This window comes from Trachinotus anak, unplaced genomic scaffold (assembly GCF_046630095.1).
Source record: "Trachinotus anak isolate AG129_WGS33_773 ecotype Australia unplaced genomic scaffold, CSIRO_AGI_Tana_v1 ptg000007l, whole genome shotgun sequence".
In the NCBI taxonomy this organism is placed as follows: domain Eukaryota; kingdom Metazoa; phylum Chordata; class Actinopteri; order Carangiformes; family Carangidae; genus Trachinotus; species Trachinotus anak.
The window spans coordinates 8927695-8954725 of NW_027273858.1; the positions used below are offsets into that span (position 1 = coordinate 8927695).

Here is a 27031-nt window from a genome sequence, read left to right on the forward strand (position 1 = left end):
GCAAATTCTACTCGACTACCCGAATCATGCAACAAATAAGAGTTCCTACGCTTTATATTAGCCAATTTTCACTGTTCAGATAAAACAACCAATATAACAGCAAATTCACATCCAAAATAAAATATATATCACTAATGAATTTAATACAAATCTAATAATTTACTACACAATGCTTACTTTGAATTCAGTCCACAAACGACAAACGGAAACATTTCAGAAACGCAATCACGTTGTCGCAAAGAGTTCTGGGAGTTGTTGTAAAATAGCTAATGCTGTAACGGCTATTTTGGGGTGGTCCGAAATCTATTTCCCGTGAGACAACGGGAGAACGAAGCTGCGTATCCATGACAGCCGAGTTATTGTTGTCGGCGGTGCTAATATTAGCAAAGAAAATCCTCTGAGGTGACGGTAGCTTGCCGCACTAACGTTATACACTCATTTAAGAAAAAAAACCTAATCGACAGGACACTGCTGCACCACCACACAAGATGCCAATTTGGTGTAGCAAGATTTAACTACGTGCAAATGTGTTTTAAGGAGTTATACAATGCTGTTCGTGCCTTTTTGACGTTTTATCTGTCCGCCCATGTAACGTTAGGTAGCGTGTTTTTAGACGCAGCCTCCTTCTAACATTAGCGTAGACAGTTTAATAAACAACGTTAGCATCTGTAGCCAGAGCTCTGTCCAGCTTTCTTGCACTAAGTGTATTTATCTGCGGACTAGAGGAAATGTCAACCCTCCTTCAAAACTGTTCCCAGCGAGTCCTGGAAGCGGAGGCAAGAATGAGAGACGAGGGCTTGAGCCTATAAAACCAAGACAAAGGAGGATGATTTCACGATACAACAGAAGACCAGTATCGCACAAACTTGAGATGTGAGTACCAAATGTGAAAGATTACCCATTTCCAGTAAGATGGATTTCCTACTGTACCAGCTTAGCATCGAGCTTTTCCTCTAGCTGTCACACGCTGAATACTGTTATTCTACACTGGGTAAAGTGGGTAAGTTTTCCCTAAAGGCCTTCGATGTTTTTGTAATTTACAAAATATAAAAAAAAATTTCCAGGCAATCATGAGTAGTAATGTTAGCTATAACATGTTTTTGTTTCTAACTCACGAAAAAAAAGAAAAAGGCCGGAAAATTCTAGCATTATTGTTCCAGACCTCTGACATGATCTCTGATGTAACATTTATATGTGGACTTTAATTAGTTTATTGTTGACTAATTAGTTATTTCATAATTGGTAAATGACTCCATCCATTCATCCATCCAGTTTCTGCTGCTTATCCAGGCTCAGGTCGTGTTTAATGGTTTATGAATCATATTATCAGGAATTATTGTCATATACTGCTCAGAAATACTAACAAAATGTTAATACATTCATGGACTTGTTGATTATTCTTGGCCAAATTTGGCTCTTGTTGATTATCAGTAATATCTTTCATACTATGGCCATAGGAACTTAATTGCAAACAACCTGGTATCTCTTTAAAAGACTTAAATTTAACTTGGTAAACCCTGTAGAAACTCAGACTGTTAAATGACAGTGTAAAAAAAATATTTTTATTGATCCAGTACATGTACATGATTATATCAGCAATTCTAGAAAAAAACTGGAAAACATGTTTAGTGTTTGAAATTACCATGTCTCTGTATTATTTTAAGGAATAGCCTTTCCTTGTCATCATGATGTCATGCTTTTGAAAATAATAAGTAGTAAAGTGAAGTATACATTATTTGTATTTAAACGGCTATGACATGTACAATATGGTCTTTTGAACAGATACATCAAAAAGGACTATAATGAAGGTGAACAAAGCCTAGAGACTATAGAAGATCATCATATTGTTTATATCATTTGGACCTTAACTCTTTTTTCACAATCTGCTGTTTCAGTAAGAAGAAACTTAGTATCATACTTTCATGATGTTGTGTCATGATATTGTAACAGTAGTCCGCCAAAATGTGATCATACGCTCACATTTCTGATTCATGTTTTTGATGTATTTCTTGTGCAGTCGTGGGTTATCTCGAAGCAGCCTTGACCACCACCCTCTCCCAGAGGAAGCAGACAATAACCAAACCCCACAGCGCTACCTCCATGACCTCCAGGAAGCTGTTTCCACTCACAACAGGTAACTGAATCCTGGTCGTTCTACAGCTAGACAGGCCTGGGTTGTTCTGCAGGGACACAAACTTTTGCAAACCAGAGTAAGGACAAGATGAAACTACTTGCGACTAGTACACGCATACTCTTTCCTGTGTGTTTTGTAATGTTGCCCCATCTTGAGTGGATAACTGATTCTCAAGGCTCTCACTATGTGAAACTAGACACCCAGAAGCTGTGGATTAATTGATATCACATTGCCTTCTTCAGATGTGCAATTAAAAGAATAAATAATGAGGCAGGCTGTTAGAATATTCAATTACTCTGACATTTGCCCTTTATTTTCCACTTTGAAACCTTGTCCATGATTATGTCAGCAACCACCACCAGTAAGATTTCCTCAGCTTCATTACAGAAACCTTGTTTATATTGTGACATAGAGAGTCAAGGTGTTTGAATATACTTGTTAAATTAACTGGATATGTGGGATATTTGATGTGGGCAGTGGGAGTGTTGGAAACAGTATACCGGACATAAAACGCGTTGAAACATTACTTTTCAAACTGTACATGAACCTCACCAACTTTTTTGTTCTGTCTATGTAGCTCACAGACGTCTGCTGCCTCTGGCCACTCTGACTGTCCCACTGTCATCTCAGTAGACTCCAACCAGTCCTGGTCAGGTATCCATAGCTCTACAGGCACTGGCATATCCACAGAGAGGAGCTCTGTTTTCTCCTGGGGCTACGATGTAAGTCTGCTCCTGAGAAAACAATCTTAATGTGAAGTTATGATGCTAGCCTGGCTCTGTCTGACATTGTTTTGTCCTCCAGAATTTTTCCATCCTCTTTGTTATTCTCTTGCAAAAATGAAAAGACCCCACAAACATACTTTCATGTACGGTTTGATGTCAGATTTTGATTTAGTTGGCAAGCCAGTGGTAAACCATAGAACGATGCACAACCAATCATTGTATCATATATTAGATGTCTTAATTGTCTGCTACTTCTTTGTGTATGCACTGATTCCACTGGGTATTGTTTTGTTCTTCTGCTGTGCTTTCTAGCTTCAGCTGGTCCTACAAAACTTTTCCAGGACTCAATGATTTATTTAGTTTGTTGTCCTCAAGCTGCTTCTTAGGAAAAAAAAATTCTGTTACACAAACTAACTCACTCCTAACTCCTCTCTTTATGTCTCTAAACAAAATCCAGGGGGCTGAAGGAGCTAATTATTACGCATGTTGAAGCTTGCTGTGAGATTTTACAAAAAGGAATACTTTTTTTAAAAGTACTGGTGGCACGTTGCCAGTAACTGATGAACAGCAGCAGCTTTCAATCACAGAGCTGGTGTATGAGAACAGAGGAATGACTAGCTTTCCCTCCTGTGTTTCTGTCTCTCTGTTCTTCTGTCCCACAGGAATTCGACAAGGCAGCGTCACGACAGGTGCAGCACATGTTTGAGGAGATCGACAAAGAGCTGTATGAGGGGAGAGGCAGCGGGGGCGGGATACTCCAGGGGCTGCAGGATGAATGCCAGCAGTGGGCCACACGTTTCCCACATCTTCGGTATGATATCCAGCGTTTCTTACCAACCTTTAGTTGACCTTGTAGTTAAACTGGGCAAAGGTGTGATCAAAGATCAAAGCTCAATGTGGAGACTTACCTGAAAAAAAACATTCCACTCTGAACAAAAACATAATTATTTAACTTATTTATTCATTGTATGTGTGTCACTAAGGATCCTGGGAACTCAGCTGGTGTATCCCAGTGATGAGGGCTTCCAGTGGTACTCTACTTCAGGGAAAGGCAGCTCTGCCAGCAGCCCATCAGCAGGCAAAGAGAGCAGTGTGAAGTCCCAGGAGAAAGACAGAGGTGGCACGGAGTAAGTCTTAACTGCATTGAGTGATGTAAGGTTCGAGGTACATTTACCTTAATTTTTAAAACCTATAGTACTACATAATTGAGGCTAGGTTGAAAATATAAAGTGGTTGCGTGTGAAACTAATGCATTTGGTGATAATATCCTCATTCTCTATACTGATGTTAGATATCTAAATATTAATCAGTCATTGCTTGAAAACATTCTGCCCAGAGAGAGTTTATGTTTGAAACTGTAGTCTATAAGAGCTAAAGCATGTTGCTTTATTATTTAAAAAAATTTGTAAGAAATATTATGCCTCACTATCTTAAGTGGCTATTGGCTGCCTGTCTAGATGTCTGGTGTTGGTGCATCAATTATAGAAGAGTCCTGGCCGACTGTGGTTTTGTGACCTAGATTCTCTGACTTGTTAATTAAGTTTGTGGGACAAAGTCATGTTGGTTAGCTGAGATAAATAGTTTCTAGGACTGCCATTTTTAATGGTAGACTGGTTGTAACAAGGCATTGCCACAGTATGACCACTCAAAATTGAGATAGCGTGGTGAAGTTAACAGAGAAGAAAAGTCGAATGTGTCTGCCACTTTGTTCATGCCACTATGCGTTGTGTTGGTGTGAGCTTGTCTATGCACATGTGTATGCCGTAAAAGTTTGAACCAGGATTTTCCTTCTGTATCTCAGCCTGTAGTTGTCAGGTGGATTACAGTTAATTTATTATTTATTTAAAATATACAGCATGTGTGGGCTTGTGACTTTTAGTAAGATGCTTAACTTTGTGTTTTGTTTTTTTTTGTCTGGGCAAAAAGCCTGAATGTGCAGGGCAGGAGAGCAGCGTTGATCAGGTCCTCCTCAGCAGAGCTGGATGGGCCTCTTGGCATCTCCAGTGGGTCAAGCACTAATTTAAAGCCAAGGGTGATTGAAATTGAGGGTCTAATGGAGGAATACCTGGCTTTTGATAGCAGGGACTTGTAAGTTAATCGCTTTCTTCATGCTACACAGTGTTGTTTTTTTTTCCCAGAAACTAAATATAAACAGCAGCTTTGGTCCACGTGCGGGTCAGTTTGGTTATAATGATTTACTATATCTGTCAGGGAAGACGAGTGGGAGCAGGACTGTCCAGAGTCGGGTCGGAGACATCACTCTCTGCCCCCTGTCTCACCATACCGCTGTCGCCGCCAAGCTGTTCTTGACCTGCTGTTCGATGATGTGTGGCGGCAGCTGGTTGGCTGGATGAAAGAGCTAGTTCAACGCCACTGGGAATGCTGCACCTCAAGTAGAGCTGAATTTTACTATTTTGCATGCATTAGACCTACAGTACATCCAAACCAATATCCATTCTTATGCACAGTATTTGGATGTGATTTTACATGTGTGACTGACAGATGATGAAAAGATTTCTGGAAACTTGAGCCCTGTGCAGCAAGACTCCCAGAATCCCTTCATGCTGCTCTCTACATTGCCCATGATGCTGCCTAAACTTGGCCAGAGCAGGGTGCCCCCGCTCACAGCTGGCTTGCAGTTCCAGGTCAGTGGTCTGAGGTGGGGGGATGAGAGGCATCAGGGTGTGTCTGGGGGAGTAGACTGAGAGCCCTATTTCACTATCATCACTGTCTGCAGTTCAGGAGGTCAATTCAAAAATGAGTCTATTTTGGCTTTTACAGGTGCGATGAAACGTATTCAATAATGATGATAATCGTGACCTTTTATATATAACAGCCCATTTTAAGGAAACGTTTGCATTTTACCTTCACTTTAATAATGGCTTCAATATATAACATGAAAAGAAAATTATGACAACTCTAAAAAAAATAGAATATAACACTAAACTGGTACAGTTAAAAACAGTACCAGTGCAAAAACAAAAAAACAATTGTCTTCAGGTTGGAGCCATCCCGATTTTAAAGCTGTTTGTAGTAGAAGAGATGTCTTACTGTAATTGACCTTCAAGGTGAATCATTTTAGGCCTGAGAAGAATAAATGGGATTTGCTCAGCATCCCTAGCTGTGAGGTCTTTGCAGACTTTAGAGCCACATGTTTGTGTTCCACAGTCCACACCTGATTGTCACCTGTGTTTCACTCCTGCCTGTTGCTCTTTCAGCCTTTCAGTGCTTCAGGTTCATTAACTTGTATCACTGTTTTCTTTCCTTCCCTCTTTACTCTCCGCCCTTCATCTTGCCAATATGTTCTGTGTACCTTTTGTTTCTTTTGTCAGTTTTCCTTTCTTTCCTTTTGTTCATTCATTTTTTGTTCTGTCTGTTTGTTTTTATTTCTGTCTTAATCTCCCTTTATTTTCTTTACCTTTTTCCTTCCCTTTTTCTATATCCACTCTTCCTTTGGTCATGCCTTTTTCCCCTTAAAGAACACAAAGTCAAGGGGCTCAAAGCACAAGTCCAGGCGGAAATCCAAAAAGCAGAAAAGGCCGTCCACTGTATGTAACTCACTCACTTAGAGCCAAAATGGTGGTATGTTGTGTGCATGCCATCCACAGCGGCTCATCCTCTTTATCTCTAGAGTACGTGTGCTTGTGCCTGTTGATTAACACAAAAGCATCACCAGCGTCTATCCTTTTAATTAACTGCAACTTGTTTTCAACATGAACTACTTTGGTTCTTTAGATCTTCCTTTTCTTTCACAATGAGAATGTTGGAATGCTTTGTTTCGCTAGTTATTGCTTTTGATACATTTTAAGTGTTGTGACTGTTAGTTTTGGTCGGTGGTATAGCAGATATGGGGTCCTACTGACAACACTGCATGATAAATAACCATTTCTTGGAGATTATACTGTATTGTACATATGGAAATATCTAACCATATGGCCACTGGCCCCCATAAGATACAGTAAACTATTTTTATGTAACCTGCCTTTTTTATATTGAGCCTTGCCTCTCTCTGTCCTTGACCCCATAATCATTCCTGTGTTTTTGCATCTGTTACCTTTCCTCCCTCTCCTTTACCCTCCCCCATCTTCCTTCTGTCTCACTACTTTCTCCCCCTCATCTCATACCATTCCCCAGGCTGGAAGGGTCCCAGTTGGAGCAGTGGCGACCCAGCACAACCTGAACGACCTCATCGTGATCCACAGCATCCCCCTGCAGCAGAGGAACCTGGGTGTGCTGGATAGAAACCAGTATGGACACATTTTACTCTTGTAACCAATGAGCACTGATGCCAAAATGAAAACAATGAAAGCAGAAACAATGACACATCCACCACACATTTCAATATTCCTAATATGTGATTTGGATCTTTGAATGGGAAGGAAAAAAGGCGATGATGTCTGGTAGTTCTTGTTTTCCATTTACAGGTAAACACATTGCATTTTCTAAAATGAAATGGACTCATGCAACGTTTTTGTCCCAGATTTTAACACCTTGTTTGGCAGAGCACACAGCCAGTTGGCAGCAGGTGGAAATGAACCATTCATCAATTGTGTTCCACTCTCTCTCCTACACAGGGAGCCAGAGGAGCGGGCATCCCACAGACCAGGCTCCAGCGTGGCTCCCTCCAACAAACCTCGCCCTCGCCGAACCCTGGAGCAGAGCTCTTCCTCGCTGTCCCGTCCGGCACAGTCAGCTCGACGCAGAAACCCTCCTCCTCGGACTCTCCTGCCACTGGTTCCCAGCCTGAGTCAGTCCAGCACAGCGGGATCCATGGATGAGGTCATCCGCGGGACACGTCTGTGAGTTTAAGCATCACGGGAGCACGGCCAACTCCATCCAAACTCCTATCTTATTTTTTACTCCCTCCTCCCTCCTTGTGCAGAGGCAGAAAGAGATTACTTTGAAAACAGACTCCCTTTCAACTTGTGCCTCATGGCTCTGTGTGGTAGAATAATGAGGGCGGGATGTGACAGAAGTTTCATTTGCCATACCAACCTAACAGATGAACTTGTCATGAACCGCGAGCAAAAGAATTGTGTAAAGTCAATTTTTCTGTAAAATTTAGTAGCTACTGTATCTTGATATCTAATGGTATGATATTTTTTAAAGGTACAGTGTGACAGTTTAGGAAATATGCTTATTCACTTCCTTGCCGACAGTTAAATGAGAAAATTGAAGACTGAAGGGTAAAATCACTTGTGGTTTTATTTTTACTTTTACCGTCACCACTGTCACAACCAGCAGAAACACAACTTCACAGATTCTCTGTACCTCACAAGGAACTAGTCAGGCACATACCATGCTGTATAACTACAACTTACTGTTTTTATTGCTCATTTTTTGTATGGTTCAAACAAATTAGATATAACATGATAATAAGTGAGCTTTAGAGGTTCTGGTAGGTGGTTTTTTGTTGTTGTTTTTTTTAACCTTTGGACAGGGTCAGGCTAGCTGTCTCATCTTGTGTTAAGTCTTTATGCCAAGCTAAGCTAACCATATCCTTTCTCTAACATCATATTTACCTAATGGATATGAGGCTTTCAAACTAATCCTTAAAAATAATTCATTATTTTATCTTCAACAAATAAGGAATGAAAATAAGATTATAATATTTTTGCAATATCACCATGTTGTGACTTTTGTGCCCCAGCCATCAAATTCAGTCTGAGGCAAGTTAACTTTTAACCCTTTATAGCGTTGTGGTGAAAAAACTAACAATTATCAACAAATCATTTCTGTTTTTTATTGTCTAAAAGTATTGAATCAAGTACAATTCTAAGTTTGATTTTCATCCTTACATTCAAGCTGTGAATTTTCACTGACCTCCCACAATTTATTTCTCCTCAGAAATAAGTATATGTTAGCAACATACAGTAGGTGCGGCGTAGAAATCTCTCTGTACTCATTTTTGTTTACTTTATTTTTTTGTGTCATCTTCCACAGACCCACAGCCAGTGACCGCCTGACGTCTCCGCTGTTGCCTCTGAGCAGAAACACACTCCTTCCTCCAATCAGCACTGGGGACCCAGATTCGTCTCACTCAGGGCAGCAGTCCAAACCTGCACAGGTATAACACCACTGAAACACAACTGTATTGAAAATGAAGACTCATTACAGTTAAATGAAGACTTTCTAAATAGATCTACCAGTAATCCCAAAATGTAAAAAGCAATTGTACAGTCGTATTTATTTATGTATTGGTCAATTTCTGAAATGTAGTAAATCCCCTGTGACCAATTGTATAAAACCTGTGTGTTTGTCCATTTTCTCCATCTATCCAGCGTCAGAAAGGCCCATCCAGTCGTGCCCACAGTGCTATAAATGACGAAGCTGGCAGTTCGCTACCAAGGGATCGTCACCACCTATTGGATGTCTTCTCTCGGCCCAACACCACTCACACATACAGGGTAAGAAACTGTCATATTACTTTTGTTTTTCCAATGATCAGGTTTAGGTCTTTATCAGCAGGTTTTGTATAATTCCAAGTCTTCAGGTGGTGTGGTTAATGTTATGAATTGTACGATTGATCTGACAGGATGTTTGACCCTGGGCTTTCTTTTCAGTCGGACACTCCGTACCGTCGTTCTTTCACAATATTGGACAACATTGGGCAGGGGCGGCCAGGCAGAGCCTCTGTGGGCACAGGTCAGAAATTAAACTTGAATAGTTGAATAAGAAATGCTGCTGTCATATATATTGCAGTGGTTCCCAACCTTTTTTTTTTATCAGACATACATTGATTTAGTTAAGTTTAGTTAAATTGTGATAAAATCACTTGGACCAACCCTCAACTGCTTTTCCATTGCTAATAGCTCTTTCAGTTAATGTATGTATGTCAGATATTTATTCAGACATTACTTTTATCTAAATATTTAAAATGTATCCATTAATTTTAACTTATTTCAACTGTTCATCTGTTACTTTTAGTGATATCTATTTTGACTGTTCATCCATTTCTGTAATTTTAGATAACTGTCTCAACTTCTCGGCTCATTTGCTAACTAAAATAGTTTTCCCTTATGCTTAGTCACAATATTATAGCTGACTCAATATGTGGATATATTCTTAAATTAAATTTTAACTTCTATTTGACCAAATCACTGATACTGTTTACCGAGACCCCTGATTTTTATCTGCCTGTGATGTGTTACTTTACTTTTCGCCTGTGCTTGTACTGTATATACCCAGTGTCTGTGTGAGAGGGATTTTGTAGTGCATTGCCTAATCACATATGTATTTATTGATGTATTCATTCCACCAGACTCTCTTGGAATCGGTGTGACCGGCGTCAGTCTTGGCATCAGCAGCTCATCTTTCTTGGACTCATTTTCCCACCACCCCTTGGGGAACTTGCCCATCAAAGACGAAGAGGAGCCAGACCCACAAGCCCCTGTCCCAGGTCAGTAGATTAAAGTGGCCTATGAAATTCTTCCAGACTTAGGCCTCAGATAAACTATGAATGTGAGAGGTTGCAGCAGCTGGCTTCAGGTAAGATTCACCTACTGAAAAAATGTTGTAAGGTCAGGACGTTCAATAATGTGAGGCATTTTTTTAATCCCTTCTCTTTCCTGTAGCTCCACAGGTGCCTGTGTCAGTCCCACCTCGGTCCTACACCCGGGGAGGCATCTCATCCCGAGCCAGCAGACCCGGCTTGTAGTTTGCCCCCAAGCTCCAGGCCCTCCAGCCATGTATCTTTATACAGCACAACAAAGTGCAACTCTCTGCAGCATCTGTGCCCACTAAACATTTTTTGTCTTACTCAAGTAGCATATTTTTGTCATAGTATGCTGCTTTGTGAAGTTTTTGTTAGAGGCCTATTTTTGTATTTCAGAAATCAGCTTATGTGGCTGCCAAACACAAATAATTATCAACAGTAACTCCATCTTCATGTACAGCATGAGCTGTATGTGTGGATATTTGTACAATGTATGTATGATCTGATTGTGTATATATCTATTTATATGTGAATGTACTGTATATTATCCTCTGCGGTGTGTTGTACTGGTAAATGACTATGCAGGGAATAACACATCCATTCAAACAGGGATAGAGAGGATAAAAAGCACTTTTTTCCTCTCTGATGCTACATCAGAGAGTTTGGTACTGTATCTTTTGTAAGAACACAATTTTCAACCACCCTGTGTAAAAACAAAGGAAAAAAAAGAAATTGACCCAGAGCCTCTTAAATTGCATATCTTGCACACAGGGAAGAGAGCAAGAGAGGCCACCTTGAAAAGTTTTTGGTTGCCTTTCTCTCTCTATAAAAGCTCAGTTCAAATCATAAATCAGAAGAGGGAATGTGGTGGATGTATATAAGCACTGGTAAACATCTCTGCAGCCCACATTTTTGATACTACAACTCAAGATAATGTAGGAATACAAGGGGCAGTTACAGGAAACAGTTTGTAAATAACTAAGGGAATTCATTCCTCATGTCTGTACAGAACATTGTTTGATGTAAATGTATCTTTATTACCTGAGTAAAGCCAAGTGGGGCTGCTTTGACAGGTAACATCAGGGTTACTGCACAAAGGGTAGTTTTCCCTTTATTCATTATTATTAAAATAATATATCTGACAGCCATGCTACAAAGGTGACAAAGCTTGAAAAAAAAAAAAAGAAAAAAAAAATCAAAGTTTTTCTTCAATGCATTTTCTTTGATTCCATTTTATACAAGAGAATAAAAAGCTGTGTACGACTTAAAATAAATATGAATTTATTTGTGTTTATGAAGATGGACAACGAAATGATAATACAAAAAAGAAGAATTTACATTTTAATAGAAGGGAGCAGTCAGGCAGTTGCTCATACATGTATTTGAATGCTCATTAATCTAAGGCAGTGTTTTTTTTGTTTTTTGTTTTAAATGATATCTGCTGCAATTTACAAACATTTTAGCTGCTACAACCAGAGCCTGTACACTTTTCACTTTTTTCCACCTTTTTTCCCCCTTTGAGATTTCCCACTTTTTTTGGAGTATTTTGCTTCGAGGTCAGACAGGAAACTGTTAAAATTCTTCTCTCTGGACTGTTGTCTTTGCTGGAAAATAAGAAACAAGGGACGGTCACTGAGAGAAAAAACAAACAACGCCCTGAGAATTACACACAGGTGCTTATGCATTTGTTACCTTGAGCATCATTGCAAGACTGTCATCCTGATCATCGAGCCCCATCTCCTTCTGCATTTCTTCTGCTTCTTGTCGCTCTCTGTCAGCCTGGAAGGTCGAATACAACGACGTTACTGAGACTGGACAGAGCTGGAAGAGATTAGAGCCTAGTGCTTTGTGTGTAGATACTGTGTGTGAGTGTATATCTGACTCGTGCAGGCACTGTCTCATGCTGTGTTTACATTTGAAGCAACTAAGAACTGAATATTATTATGTAGACAAGTGTTAAGGTCTTAGTGGCATCTTTTGGCCACCCAACAATCACATGAGAAAAATGCATGTAATATGAGCAGTGTGGATTTTGTGGCTTTAACATCAACATTTCTCACCCTCTTCCTACGAGCCCTCTTCTTCTTGTTACTCTCCTGTGTAAACGCTGGGAACGCTGTGACCTCTCCGCTCTCGATGGCAGCCTGGATGATGCTGCAGAGCCTGGGCTCGTCTTCCTGGGAGCAGCACAGAGCCGAGGCTGTGATGGCGTCCATATCTCCCTGGTGCTGCACATACAGCTGGATCACATCCTGCCGCTCCTCATCAGAGCCCTTATACTTCTTCTCAAATTCGAGGATGTCCTCCACTGTAATCTAGGAGGTGGGTGCAGAGGCAGAGCAGAGAGTGTGTGACTTTTCTGACACCACCTGCTTAAAACCCAAAAAGTCTGAAGGATCATGGAGGCTGTTCAAGGCTATAACAAGATGTTAATGTGCAGTTTTATGGCACGACAACAAAATAGCAAAAAATATTATGTTTGCAGTAATCCACCATTATCCCTAGGGACATTTCACATTTGTTTCATCATGTAATGCCACAAAAACCTTGATCCCCACTTACAGTAGTGTATATCATCTAACATAAAACCGATCTAACGGTGAAGACAAAGCCATGTGTGTGGCTCATTATTGGGTCACGTTCGTAAAAAAAAAAAAGAAAACCTCTGCTGTGCTCTGATACCTTAGGGAAGAGCAGCCTCCAGTAGTCTTCCCAGCAGCGGTCTTGGCTCAGGGCGTCAGACTCTTCATCCACCACTCCCTGCTCATCATAAAAAGCCCTCTGCTCCTTATCACTCAGCACCGCATACAGCTTCCCCAACACCTGGAGAGGGAAAGCGTCACATGAGACTCAGTTTTACACACATCTGCAGCCCCCACTGATGTGGAGATGCTACACTGATGATGGACTGAGGGCATTAGTTATTATCAGCTTTAAAAAGCCACATATAAGATATGACAATAAAGACTGTGGTGTGTTAATATACAATATCAATATACAGTATAATATATCAATCTTGTGATATGAAATTACCATTAAAATGACAAAAAGATTTTATCCATATCACCCCTCTCTAATTTTACTGCTAACATTTAGTTTAGAGATGAAACGATCAGATTACATGAGTGACAGAAAAATAATTCATAACTATTTTGATTTCTTTTTCAAGCATCAATTGTGAAAAAAGCCAAATACTTGCAGACCTTCACAAAATCCTGGCATAACTTGCCTGACAAGTTAATTTTGCAACTACAAATATACCAAAACCCTTGCAAAAATGCCACATGAGCATGGGCTTTGTCTGATGGATCAGTGGAAAATGCAGAGTCAGTGGTGGAAAGTAACTAAGTACATTTTATTGGTACTGTACATGGGTACAATTTTGAGATACTTGCACTTGCACTGAGTATTTCTTACTGAATACTCTGACTCCACTACATTTCAAAGGTAAGTGTAAGTGTTGTACTTCATTCTGGTATATGTTAATCTGAAAAGTAACAAGAAACTATATAACTAATATAATCTTATAAAATACAATCAGTGTTTAAGATAAAGCCAGCGGTTCCCATCCCTTCTGGCTTGTGACCCCTTCAGGTGTCTATGAGGTGTTAGCATTTTCACTACAGAGATTTCTCCTTTACTGACAGCGGCCATTTTTGTGCAGAATGACCACTTTTACCTTTGGTTCCGTACACTGCTGATTACACAACTTCTGTACATTTATTTAAGTAGTATCTGGAAGCAGCGTTTTTTTGTTTTTTTTTTTACTTGTGATGGAGTCTGTTTACATTTGTGCACCTATACTTTCAAGTGTGTGTGTGCCATATGACAGCTCACCTGAAACTTCTCTGTGGCTAGCGGGTCTTCAGGAGCCCGGTCTGGATGAACTTTAAGCGACACTTTGTAGTAGCTCCTCCGGATCTCTGCCTCGGTGGCCTCTTTCTTGATCCCCAGCACCTCGTACAGGTTTGGGGTCTTGAAGAGCTCCTGGCACTTCTCGAGCAAACCCATCCTCACAGCCCTCTGGTTTGACCGAGTACGTTAATCCGAGTTTTGACCGGTAAAGTATTTTAACCTCCAGCGTCTGGACGACTTGTTAACAGCCGAGTTTAGTGGTTAATTTTGCGGGACTCCGGTGTTTTGCTCTCTCTCTCTGTTGAAGACTGATTTGGCGCGCTAGCTTAGTGCCGCACATCCGTACGTGCAGAGACGTGCTTACGTCACAAACAAAGGTACCCTCTTATTGGTTCCCAGTATCGAATACGTCAGACTATGTAATGAGGACTTACCACGACACATTTTATTTTAATATCTTTTCAATGTAAAGACCCAAAAATGTTTTGTTTTTTTGTTTTTTTTTTTAAATGTGTTGTTTGTAATTGGAACATTTTTATGTACAAATGTTATTCTAAAAGAAGAGCATTATTTTCTCCTGTCCTTCGTGCTTTTAAGCGTTTTATGATCTCTAAAATTCAAAACAAAGAGACTCTAAGCACAATCAATTATGACAACTACCCTTTTGAAAACACTTTAGTGCCATTGTCCTCCGTCAGACTTGATTGTAATTTCTATTTGCAATGTTTAAAACCTGGATTGTGGTGCTATGGAAATTTATTTTGTGGAATTTTGGGGGTAAAATAACTTTAAAAACTGTAACTATAAAACAGATTGGGCTTTGGAAAAATCTAAATACTAAACTGTTTTGAGATATATGCCAATAGCTGCATGCCTCTAGAGTCAAGTAAAGGCAGTCTGATTATGAATACTCACTTATTAATTAATTAAATTCTTTTCGAAAACCTGATCCTGACTCCAGTTTAAAGTCACGCTCTCTAATATTAATCCTAAACCTATGGTTAACTGAACTTAGTTTAACACTTTACATTGTCATTATAATCAGCTGCATTTCCTTTGATTTTTTTAGTGACCCTCTTTAACCACTGAAAGTACATCCCAATTATACAGTCAGAATAGTCTAATGGTAACTGTAGTAATCTTTGATCTGTCTTATGGGGCCTCATTCGCTATTTGGTGGGTATAAATAAGTAATTACCTGGCAGTGTAAAGACAGATTTGTCTTTAAGAAAAATAACAATCTGATGAGCAACAGGGCAACTTGAAGCCACAGTCATTCTGTCAGGAAAGATATTTTTGCCAGTAATATTTCAACCTGAGTCTTTCCAATGCAATCCTATTTAGTTCCTAAATCAGTATGGCCCTGAACTGCAGAAAGCATCGTCTATTACAGTATCTGAAGACTGTTTTTAGCCAGAAAATCTCATTTGACAGTCCAGTTTGCATACACGCATCACTGAGTCAAGAACATACAGATACCTTAGTATTTATTGGTGCGTTCGAAGCTGCACAAGAATACATCAAAGACAATGAGGCAAGTCACTAAGTATTTTTCACTGCTTCATGCGAAAGCAGAACACAACGATACACAATGACTTTGAACTAAGTATCTGCAAATTGCACCCATCTGTGTTTATAAGCCTGTACAATATGCAGCACTGGAGATATACACTGAAAACCCCCCAGTCTCAGATGTTATCCAATTATTGCCCCATCTGTTTCTGTTGCATATTTGGCACAGTCTCTGTTGTTGTTTTTGTATTGACTTTCTGTCATCACATACCTCATCTGTCCTTTGTACTCAGACACAAAATAAGCACTTGGACAACTGGCACATCATTACCATGATCAACAATGAAAAACAAAATGACAAAAGCACAGGAGTTGTGTTGTAAATGTTACGAACTTTTGCTGGTGTGCAGATCCTTCTCATATGCTTTCCATTCCCTTGCATGGACAGTGCAAGTGGAATTTGAATATAACCATTGCTCCTCCAGGGAAGATTTCTTTGTTATGATAACAGTCTCTCCACAACAGTCAAATGGCTTCGTTCTCATGGTCAGTCTTTTCAGCATGTCCATGGCATTTTCCCCTAAACTGGGACAGTCTGAAAACCTCCTGCAGGGGGCGGCAGCTCAGCATTCCTTTCTGGTCTTCACCATCTTGCTGGCGTACTTGATAGGGATCCCCCAGCGTCTCATTAGATAGACATCAAACACATAGGCCATCCCTGGCTCCAGGCCCCCAATCACAGCCGTAGTGACGGCCCGCCGAGGATTCAGCTCCTGGAAATACTTGCAGAGAACCCTCTCGGTGTCAGAGCGGGACTCTGGTCCCAGACAGGGCGCAGTTAAAGCTGATGCTCCCCCGGTCTCTGCTTCACGGTTTCCCAGCTTTCTGCGGTACACACAGTACAGACTTCTTTCTTCTGTGCCCATCCAGGCCAGTGTGACACTGTTGCAGCCACGCAACCGGTTGAACGATTTTATCTGCAAAGTGGAGGGCAGAGATGGGACTCCTCTGCGGTGGTAAGCTGAGGAGGTCTGCATTTTGACTGATGCCATCAGACCTCCTGGCAGAGCTAGATCTGTAGCAGCAGGGATCTTGCTTGTGGTAGTTCCTTCTCTCTCTAAGTGGATAAGATAGGAAGGACTTCCCTGGAGCCAAATGTGCACTAAATCTCCCCCCACAACTTGGGAGGTCAATACCTTACCTTTGCTGGACACAGTGACCTTGACCTTTTCACCCCCGCCGCAGCTCTGCAGGGTGAGGAGACCACTCTGCTGCCAGCCCCGAGGACGGAAAGTGAAGAACTGCTCTGAGTTAGAGCCTCTGTCGTGGAAGGTCACCCACCTCAGCTCCCCTTCTCTTAGCGTGGTGATCGCCGGCCGAGCCTCCTCATGTGTCCGAGCAAATGTCCCCTTGTACGCCACGCTGGTCCCGTTCAGCCTGTCTACCACAAACACGTCAAAGTAATACTGGGTGTCAGGCAGGAGCTCAGAGACAGTGCAAACACTCTCTGCCCCCTGACACACACACTGCAGATTAGCATACTCATCAGTGAGAGAAGAAGTTGAACTCTGGGGTTCAGGATAAGTGTCCCACTGCTGCCACCACCACTCTTTCAAAATTGGCCACACTGTCACTCTCCTCCCCCTCTCCGTCTTGTCTTCTCTCTGGTCTTTCTCTTTCCTCATGCTCTCTCGGGCAGCACAAAGGCTGGGGTAGTTTTTCTGAGAGTTGACGAGGACACAGTAATCGTAACTTTTCTGCGAGGGTGGGAGGCTGGTTATGGAGGCACTAGGCGGCCAGCTGAGGGTGACACTGGTCATGCCTACACCTAATGTGTGAACCCGAGGGTCAGCTGGGAGCAGAGGGAAGGTGCCTGAAGCCCCCAGGCCTTCATGGAGGTACAATGTAGCTCTGGTGTTCTGCTGTTTGGAGCGCAGCCTCAGGATGTAGATGGAAGCATGTGGATGGGACGGACCCCTGTAGGTGTCTACTGCATTGCCGGTGAAGCTGTGTATTTTCTCCTCAGTCCCAGGACCTCGCCACCACACCTCAGGCATGCTCTTTTTGGTGCTCCCTGTGAGAAAAGAAAGAAAAAAAAATAGAACACATCTATAAATTAATCAAATTAATGGATAAAAGTCACTTAAAACTGTGTATCATTACTTCACTTGGATGTTTGACCTTTACGGTGCAGAATGATACATGTTCAGAAATTGAGGCTCGAAGGCTGTTTTCATATGCAGCAACTGAAAGCGGAAAGTTTCTTTGTGCTCACATTAAATCTGCGTTAATAACAAGTCCACTGGATAGAATCGACTTTTCAGGGATGTAGGAGATATATTTCAACCAGTTCTTAAACTTTTGAAAGAAAAATATTTGCATCTCCATAGATTCTGGGTTTTTAAATTAGCAAGAATGATTAGATGTTTATTTTAAGAATTTTAACAAGTTAATTGGAGTACTTTGTGGAAACTCCAGGCACATCAGACACAAATTATTATTAAAAGCAGAAAACTGTCATATGTTTTAAATATGTCCGGAGGGGATCTTTAATAATATAAGAATGAATCATCCTACACCAGGCTCTTAATTGCTGGTCTTAAAGAAACAGTTTGACATTTTGGAAAAAGCACACATCAACACCACATTTGCGTCTGTGAAGATAGAGCCAAGAGGCGATTAGTTTAACTTTGCATAAACTTCCTGGATTCTTGTCATTACCATGCAGTTGCCAGGCTACCAGCAGACACCAACTTTTTTATTTCCATAGTTTCTATAACTATTTCTTGACCGGGCTCAATGACTAACTGGAGCTACCATGACTCCTAGAAATTATGTTCATATACAAGACCTACTGTACCGTTTTTCCAATTATGTTGTGGTGGTACATTTATAAACAGCAGTTAGTTAGATGGGATGGAGTTCTCATCCAGAGTCCCATCTATAACTAGGTTTAGGCAACAGAAGCACTTTGGTTAAGGTTAGGAAATGATTGTGGATTGAACAAACAATATACAACAAAGTTAGCCTTCGAGGGGCTGGTAGGTATATTTATCAGCACTAGTGACTACAGAAATTTAAGCTTCATCGATAGAAAAATTCTGGCCACACTATGTGCAACATGATCTCTGGGAGGTGAACTGTTTCTACACCACAGCAGTAACTGCCTGCACATTTACATTGAATACCCCAGGCTAAAATTTTTAACTACAATTAGAAAATCACACTGTTGTGTGGCTCTAATGTAGAGCAGCATCATACATGTGTACAAGTACACACTGTTTTTCACTTTTAGATTTTGAGGGTTGAAGGACACATAAGTACTAGACATTGCATAAAGTACTTAAACAATCAACAAGCTACTGAGCACACCAAACCTGGCTGTAATGAAAATACTGAGCAGCTAATAAATGAACAGTTGAATAAATAAAATGTCAACTGCCACTTCAGAAAATGGTTGCCAGTATTTTCATTCATACCTAAAGTGTTTTCATTCTGAAGTACACACTCTTCACTTGAATGACGCAACTGGCAAATAAACACAAAAAAAACCCCCGTCACCACTCATCCTCACTGTTCATCTCTCCCCCAGATGAGAAATCACTCCTCAAATGAGACCAAATGTTACAGAATCAAAGTGAATAATTCAGGCTGGAAATGGGGACCCATGAGCTCAGGGTCTGAATGATTCATGTGTCATTTTATAACTTCATAATGTTATTTTACCATGTAGAGGAGCTTGTTTAACCTGGAAAAAGGATCATGAAAAACTCCAAGACATAGTTTCTTATCCAGAAATCAGTGCCTTTTACTTTAGAAATTTGATCACTTTGAGCTTTACTTTACTGCCCTGACTTTAGTTTTAAGTTGTCATATAATTTTTGCTGTGCTAAGGTTTATTTAATCCTCTGAGTTTATTTGATTAGTTTGGTTTGCTGAGCATAAAATACTGCACAATGAGAGCACAGTTTGACTTTATTGTGTATTCAACGTTTGAATCAAGAGTTGGCAGTCATTTTATCTTTATGTGTATGCGTTTTACGAGATTTTAAAATCATACACCTCATACAAAATTTATGACAATATGACAGCCAGATATGATAACATTCGCTGCCCGTGTCCTTGTCAGAGATAGTGGATGGTATTTAGAAAAATATATAGCTTTTTTCCATGCTTTGAACTTGAACAAATGGAAACTGTGCTGATAAGAGGATGTGGGGTAAAAATAATATCTGTCTTATCTGCCTGAGAATTTGTGATAAAGAAATTTGGAGACAATTGCTTTTCAAAATACAGGTGCCTCAGCAGCGATATGATTGGCTGATACTGAAACAGTAGTGGTGATTTAAAGCTGTGACCTCCAGGCAGCAGACATCCAAAGTCAAACAAAGAATGCAAAAACTATCAGAAAATGTTTTCCTTTTTGTCTTGTAATAGTTTGATCAAGTTCTGGCTCTAAAGTTGTTCCAAAAAATAAATTCTCTTCTACAAAGTTAAGTCAGATTAGAGTGTTTGCCCTCCTCTAATTCCCATATCTTTGATAGAGTGATGATAATATCTCATTGATTGTCTTGGCTTAGTCAGATGCAGGGGTGGTTTTCAGGGTAAAATGTGTATCTGAAGGTGCAGGTTGTGGTCTTATGGTCCACTCACACTGTGGACTCTTGAGGGGTTTGTCCTTGAGGGTGCGGGCAGCTAAGCTCCATTCAATGGGGAGGTCGCAGGGGCTGACGGTCACCGACATCGCGGGAGCCTTCTTCCTCAGTGTGAAGTATAGTCTGCGGAGAAACACCAGAGATAACCGAAAGAAGTTGTTTGATTCCTCACAGGGAATGTCAAAAAGATAACATCCAGTTTCTATTCAGCTGCAAGGTGATGGATGAGAAGACAAGATATCTTCCAGTGCATACTGTGCAACATTCTTTCATTTTGTTGGATGATTCGCAGATATGGTGGGCTGGTTATAATTTTCTTTCCTAAAGCTTGGCAATTTCAACATTGCAGCTGTTTCACACATTTGCCAAATGCTGCCTTTCCATTTGCCTACATGCTGATCAGTCATTTGATAGCAGATCATGAGAGGTGACCTGGGAATCAGATGATAAGGCTGCATTGACAGCTTCAGATGGATATCTGCCTGTTTGTTGTAACTATCTGGGATCGTGCTTAGCATAGAAACTATGTCCCTTTCTGTGATGTAATCAGATCCAAATAATCACTGTTCTTTAACTTTTAAGTCAATGTTAAGCCGTTTACAGCCACAAAGATGCCTGAATAGAACACGTCTGTCTCTTTCAACCTAAACCGTTGTATAAAATGTCATTTCTTTAGAGTTAATTACCCTTCAAGAAAATGAAGCGAGCGTGTGGTTATTTGTTAATAAATATTTGTTCTCCTTCCGTACTAGCACCATTACTCATGATTCTGTGCAGATGGTGGTTGTTTCCAAACAGATGTGCGACACTGTCATTGTGAAGGGCGCTTTGCGGCTTATTTAATAGAGTGATTAATTTCTGAATCAGTGTTTTCTCTCCATTATTTGCCGTACGGTTCTGCATGACTGCACTGGTGGACAGACTGCGGCACACAGGGAGATTGCATTTCGCAATTTTCAGCTCCCAGTTTCAGAAAGGAAGCACTGGCACTGTCGCGTCAGGCTCAGGCCAAATGGGCTTCACTTCCTCTCACTCTCTCTACAGTGGTGCTGGAATCAGCCACTGTCTCCAAAAAGGTGGTTGGGGGATGGCTGGTGACTTGTTATTGAAGTGGGAACAAGGGCAGATCTGATGAGCAGGCCTCAAGATTTATTCATGGGTCTCCAATGAACTGCAAATGAGGAAAATCTTTACTTTTTTTCTGTGAAGGAGCCATGTCGTGCGGTGTTGAGTTCTAAAAGAAATTATTTACTTCAGCACCAGAAGTCAGCTTGTTGCAAAAGCAAAACAAACTTTCAAGAATTTGCTGTTGTTGCGGTTTCTCCTGGCTCCTCCAGCCTCACACATGTGAAGCTCTACTGATTTTCTCTGTACTTTTTTAAACATATCTTTGAATTTGGGCTTGCTGGTCAGACAGAACAAACCATTTAAGGACATTGGACTTAGGTAAACTGTGATATTATTCACTACTTTTTGACTTTATATTGCTGGAAATGGTTAACAACCTTTTCTGTCAATTGCAGTCCCACTGGCCTATCAGATGAGCTCGAGTTCCCTGTCATCACTCATAGAAACATGAGGGATGTTTGTTTGAATGGTTTTTAATTTGGATGTTAATTAAGATTATTAATTATACTGTACATAAGTGGTATTTATTTTTAATGTCTCTGCTCATTTGCCAAATAGTTTTCATGATGTCACAGCCAGTGGTGGAAAGTAAGTACATGTACTAAAGTACAGTTCTGAGGTACTTCTGAGGTGTTCCCATTTTCTTCTACATTATATATTTCTACTCCAATACATTTTAGAGGCAAATATTGTACTTTTTAATGCATTGTAGATTGAGATAAACAATTCAAGATTATGGTGTATTATTATAGGTTAAGATGAAATAAGATAAAAGATTGTATGGATCCCTGTGGGAAAATTCACAAGCTCAAAAGTCATTCAAATAAGACCCAAGTGACGTATGCATTGATGCATTATAATATACATTTTTTAAAATTGCGTTGATCTACATAATAAGCACTTTTACTGGTGATAAAATTTTGATGCCATTACATTTGTACCTTTACTTGAGTGAAATTTTGACTGAGTGACTTTTACTTCTAACAGAATATTTCTACACTTTGGTAATGCCACTTTTTCTTTAGTACAAGATCTGAATACTTTTTCCATCATGGTACATCATGGTCAAATGTTACTCATGTTAGTGTTTGTTGTGTTGTTGCATGTTGTGTGTATGTGTGTGTGTGTGTTGTTTTCTAAACCATAACTTCTTTCTAGTTGGAACTCCCTAAACTACACAATTAATCTATTACTCAAAAAAAGAGTCAACAGATGAATCAACATTAAAAGTAATCATTGGTTGCGACTGTAATAGCAAAAAGCAGCCCACATAAATGCATATTGCCGAATACCCCTATCCCGTCTGTAGCCCACCTGCGGGTTCGTCCTTTGGGGAGGGTTATAGAGGTGAGCTTTCCTTCTGGTAACCATGTGGTGGGGCGAAGTGGTACCTCATTCTCAGGTGCCAGAGCTGAGTGCACCTGGGGCCACGATAAACCACAGAGCAGTGCCAAAGCTGCACTGACACACCAGGACAGCGACATTAGTGCCATCGCGGGTTCTTGGTTTCTGTCTCCTCCACTCTTTGACTTTCCTCAGTCACCACGTCTTGGATGTCTCCCAGGCTCTGTAAACGCATGGTGGAAAGGTCAAGAACATCAATCAGACCCCATCAGCAACACACAAACACACACACACACACACACACACACACACACACTGTAATGCACTCAAACACACTTAGTTAAATTTCTACAGTACCATTCACACAGACACTAAAGAACTGTAGCAGCTGATGATTCATTGATATGAAGAAACATCCTATCCTATTCAGACAGAATTATTCATGCAGGGGAAAAGAAATTGCCATGCTATATTACTCTGGGATGTGTGTGTAGCACAGCTTGACACTCACTGTAAAAAATCACCCATCGCACCACTTTTCAAAGTGTGAAGTGGGTTGCTAATATCACTCTGAAGTCGATGCCTTTACATCTACATTTCTATTTTTAGTTGGGGAGTTCAAATGGGTCTGTTCTCCAAATATCTTTCATTATGGGTATTAACGCTGCTTTATCAGGAGAAAGGGACGCCATACTGATATGGGGAGAGGTACACAAACAACACCTGGAGGTGCTCTGATGCAGTCAAATCCAATCAGCATACATAAATGCAAAGCCTAACAGGAGGGACTTGTATCTGATTTTTCCGTCGTTCTCTTTCGTCCCGCCCTTTATTTTATTTCTTTCACACTCTATTAGTGTTTCCTGTCTTTTTTCACACATGTACTTGTACATGGGTGTGGGATTGTGTGCGTGGTTGTGATTTAATGATAACTGACAGAATAACTACAGGTCTCAATGTTTTTCTTTCTCCCCAGAGAAAACACATTTGTTCAAAGTCACAGTCTTCACAAACACACTCCCCGCTTGCCTCTAACAAGGTGTATTATGTCAGTGCTGTGCCCTATAGATCAGACGACAATCACAGTGGAACCACGGAGGCGTCTACAGAAGGTACATCTGAGTCTTTTGGGCCCCGGGACGCTCTGAGATCCAAACTCACAAACCGTTGCACAGCTACAAAGTCACACAGAGGCGCCTGCTCATTATCCTTGCACAGAAAGAGGGGAGTGAACGACCCATAAAGCTTTAACTGAGAGACATGCAGTGGGAGAGAGGCAGATTGAAATGGGAGGGAGGGAGGGAGAAGAGGAAGGGGAGGCTGAGGAAGGGAGGGCTGTGGAAATGGAGAGCAAGAAGAGGAGGATGTTGGATCCTAGAGTAATTAGAGGGAAGGAGACAGAGTGGAAAAGAGGAGAAAGAGGAGAAGAGAGCTCGGATCAGAGAAAAAAAAAAAAAAACATTGCCATGCAAAAAAATTGCTATGAATTTGTTTCTGTGTTTTAGCCAGACGCATGAAGCTGACTGGTGTTTACTTTAGCCCCCGTGTCGAATGGATTCTAATGTGCCACATATTACCAGGCAGCAGCACAACCTCACAGAACCTTTCACACACACACACACACACACACACACACACACACACACACACACCCCATTTCAAACTTGATAAAGATGAAAAAACAAAAAAGCTTGGCGGGCTTGTTTCTTCAAAATGCACCCGCTGATAAAATATGCATACAGCTCTTCAGCAAATTACGGCCAATTGAATTTTCATAAGGCAAAAAAGGCTGGGTCTCACAGAGAGAGGGAGCTTAGTGAACTTAACTACCGCCCTCAATAAATAAATACACACTCCCCTTTAAACACAGAAGCCCATGACTTTGATGGTCCCGCTCACTCTGTGCTCAGCTCTTTTTTTCTTTTAGATGAGTTCCCTATGTCTGTTTATCCCAGACAGTCCACTGACTGCATTTATTCTGGATACTATTTGGGTATTAATTAAGGATATTTCAACCCAGCTCTCTTTCCCTTTCTTTCTCTCTCTGCCCGTCTTTTTCTGTCTGCTTTTCACTTCGTTTGGCCTCCTTATTTAGAAGTTGATGCAGGCTCAGTTTCAGAGGGACAGGTTGAGTGCTGTGTGCTATCTGTTTGCACATTGTATTAGCTATCTTCTATCTCCCTGTGCTCTGGCAGGACCATCTGCCTTCTGTTATCTGTGGGCAGGGACAGATTAAATGGCATGGGGTGGTCCCTGCAGGATCCGTTGTCCCCCCAAACTACAGTGGGCAAAGAACTGGCCTGTGGTTCATGGTGGGGGTTGATGAGATGATGGCAGGGTAACATGCAATGACCATGGAACTTGATAGGATTTTACGGCTGATTTTCCACCACGCTGCATGTATATTCGAATATATTAACCCTTCTCCTGTCTTCCTTACTTTCAGTGTCCCTTTGTGCCTGAATCTCTCATTTTCCTATTTCTCTCTCATGCACTTTCATACAGTATCATGCCCTTTCTTGTTACATTCTTTATGTCTCATCTTCTTCTGTGATTGCTGCCCCACTGCATTGTCACACTTTTCTTTGAGGATTTTTGTTTGTCAGAAAGAAAATACAAAAACAGTAAGCAATAAAATGCACCGATAACGGATTAACACAGCCCTCAAACATGCAATGCTGTCAAGATGAAAACCGTCCTGCAACAAATGAAAAGTGCCGTGCATCTGTCTCGGCTTTTTAACAACCCTCCAGAGACCAACACACACTCTCACTCAAAAAGAACTGATCCAAAGAAACAAGTTGCTGACTTACACATCCTGTTGAAATTTGAGATGCTGACGCACTCTCACGCAGACACACACACACACACACACAAACACACACACAGGAAAACAACAAGCATGCATGCATCCATCCCCCTTACCTTCTCTGAGTGCACGCTCTCCCTCTCCGGTGCAGGGAGTGAGGGATGGGATCAAATGAGAGAGGGAGAGAGGATGGAGGAGGAGGAGAGGGGGATGAGAGCCGGTTGCGAAGAGAGGAGGAGCGACAGCAGGTTGTTGTCGGGTGTTCCACTGACTCTGTCTCCCATGGGGTGCTGCTCGCTCCCGACTTCAGGAGGTGTCTCTTCAGGGCTCAGGTGTCCCTTTAGGGCTGTCCCAGCTGCTATGTGCCCTGGTGGCTCACTCCTCACTCTCTCTCTCACTCTCTCAGTCCTTCACATCTGGAGGTTTGTCCTGCTAAACACTGTGAATGTCATCCAGTCAATGAAGCCTGTCTCTTCTCTTCTCTTCTCTTCTCTTCTCTTCTCTTCTCTTCTCTTCTCTTCTCTTCTCTTCTCTTCTCTTCTCTTCTCTTCTCTTCTCTTCTCTTCTCTTCTCTTCTCGTTTGGCCTCTGTTGTCACTCGTTCTCCACCTCCTGTTCTTTTCGCCTGGTCCCTCTGTTTACCTCCTCTGTTAGTGAACAGAGCTCACTTGCAATTCAAATGGGCTCATGTGTGATTGTGTGCGTTTGTGTATCTGTATGTGCAATCTGAGAGTGAGGGAGCAAGTGGGTGAGTGTGAGGGGGTTGAATGGGGGTGGTGATGAGGAGAGAGAGAGAGAGAGAGAGAGGGAAAGATAGAGAGAGAGTGTGTGTTAAAGGGAGGTGATGTAAAAGTTAAATACATTAACCATTCTCTGGCAGCCTTGATAACATCTGTATTAGGAGAAGGCTTCAGAGAGCATGTTGGAGGTTACACTGTCTTTGTGCCCTTATCTCTTGTTCCATCGGGTGCACAGACTGCCTCGAAATGAACATGTTTAAATGGAAGAATGCCCTTTAAAACGAATTTAAAACTGAACCATGTTAGATAAAAATAGGGAAACTGGACTTCTGGCATGTTTCTAAAACTGCTAAACAAGCATTTGTTCAATGTTTCAACTTCTTTGGTACTAGACAGGTCAGACTGCAGCAAGAGCACATATACACATGCATTTAATTAGCTGTCATTTCCCGTTATGTACTTGCATATAATTTGATAATAAACTAGAAAATATATTTCCTGTTTTATTTTATTATTCATGGTTATCCTCTTGCATAAAATGTTAACTTCATCCTAGCTAAAGGAAAAGTTAAGCTCTATTCCTTTGAACAGTTTAGTTCAGCAACTATTGTAATATCTAAGTTAATGATAAAGTCATTGAGCATATGTTCATGTTTTATAATGGAATAGTTTGACATTTTGGGAAATATGCTTAT

General features: G+C 41.0%; 3 protein-coding genes across 5 annotated transcripts; 1 reads left to right on the top strand and 2 right to left on the bottom strand.

The window, feature by feature from the left end:
- Window positions 1–319: 319 nt before the first annotated feature.
- On the top strand, window positions 320–11494 carry fam149b1 (family with sequence similarity 149 member B1). Of its 3 annotated transcripts, XM_071480298.1 has the most exons (17): window positions 320–402; window positions 759–873; window positions 2018–2134; window positions 2712–2856; window positions 3522–3670; window positions 3843–3986; window positions 4786–4947; window positions 5071–5252; window positions 5362–5504; window positions 6339–6407; window positions 6994–7106; window positions 7434–7658; window positions 8803–8926; window positions 9141–9266; window positions 9423–9504; window positions 10121–10258; window positions 10434–10668. In XM_071480298.1, exons 2-17 carry the CDS (start codon window positions 827–829, stop codon window positions 10514–10516), a joined length of 2049 nt encoding a protein of 682 aa, XP_071336399.1. In that variant the 5' UTR covers window positions 320–402; window positions 759–826; the 3' UTR covers window positions 10517–10668. The 3 variants fall into 3 exon arrangements, with proteins under 3 accessions (XP_071336399.1, XP_071336398.1, XP_071336400.1); XM_071480297.1 differs by having other exon boundaries at window positions 359–873; window positions 10434–11494; XM_071480299.1 differs by lacking the exon at window positions 6339–6407 and having other exon boundaries at window positions 377–873; window positions 10434–11026.
- A 58-nt stretch (window positions 11495–11552) lies between these two features.
- Window positions 11553–14499, bottom strand: LOC139622749 (dnaJ homolog subfamily C member 9-like). The gene is made up of 5 exons (XM_071480303.1): window positions 14132–14499; window positions 12977–13117; window positions 12355–12609; window positions 11987–12073; window positions 11553–11898 (listed from the first exon to the last, which is right to left on the bottom strand). Exons 1-5 carry the CDS (start codon window positions 14303–14305, stop codon window positions 11785–11787), a joined length of 771 nt encoding a protein of 256 aa, XP_071336404.1. The 5' UTR covers window positions 14306–14499; the 3' UTR covers window positions 11553–11784.
- Window positions 14500–15619: 1120 nt separating this feature from the next.
- On the bottom strand, window positions 15620–26324 carry ndnfl (neuron-derived neurotrophic factor, like). Its single transcript, XM_071480304.1, has 4 exons — window positions 25714–26324; window positions 22759–23011; window positions 20315–20439; window positions 15620–17735 (listed from the first exon to the last, which is right to left on the bottom strand). The coding sequence occupies exons 2-4, from the start codon at window positions 22935–22937 to the stop codon at window positions 16285–16287; spliced, it is 1755 nt and encodes a 584-aa protein (XP_071336405.1). The 5' UTR covers window positions 22938–23011; window positions 25714–26324; the 3' UTR covers window positions 15620–16284.
- Between the last annotated feature and the right edge of the window lie 707 nt (window positions 26325–27031).

Bases quoted from the DNA above. Each gene is read 5' to 3' on its own strand.
- fam149b1 (XM_071480298.1), top strand. From the start codon at position 827: ATGATTTCACGATACAACAGAAGACCAGTATCGCACAAACTTGAGAT. The intron at 2,135-2,711 runs GTAACTGAATCC...CTGTCTATGTAG, and splicing joins GCTGTTTCCACTCACAACAG to CTCACAGACGTCTGCTGCCT. The intron at 2,857-3,521 runs GTAAGTCTGCTC...TCTGTCCCACAG, and splicing joins TTTTCTCCTGGGGCTACGAT to GAATTCGACAAGGCAGCGTC.
- LOC139622749 (XM_071480303.1), bottom strand. From the start codon at position 14,305: ATGGGTTTGCTCGAGAAGTGCCAGGAGCTCTTCAAGACCCCAAACCTG. The intron at 13,118-14,131 runs GTGAGCTGTCAT...TTCCCTCTCCAG, and splicing joins TAGCCACAGAGAAGTTTCAG to GTGTTGGGGAAGCTGTATGC. The intron at 12,610-12,976 runs GTATCAGAGCAC...CCCACCTCCTAG, and splicing joins GGAGGCTGCTCTTCCCTAAG to ATTACAGTGGAGGACATCCT.
- ndnfl (XM_071480304.1), bottom strand. From the start codon at position 22,937: ATGGCACTAATGTCGCTGTCCTGGTGTGTCAGTGCAGCTTTGGCACTG. The intron at 20,440-22,758 runs GTGGGCTACAGA...GTTTCTCCGCAG, and splicing joins CCCAAAGGACGAACCCGCAG to ACTATACTTCACACTGAGGA. The intron at 17,736-20,314 runs GTGAGTGGACCA...CTTTTCTCACAG, and splicing joins ACCCCTCAAGAGTCCACAGT to GGAGCACCAAAAAGAGCATG.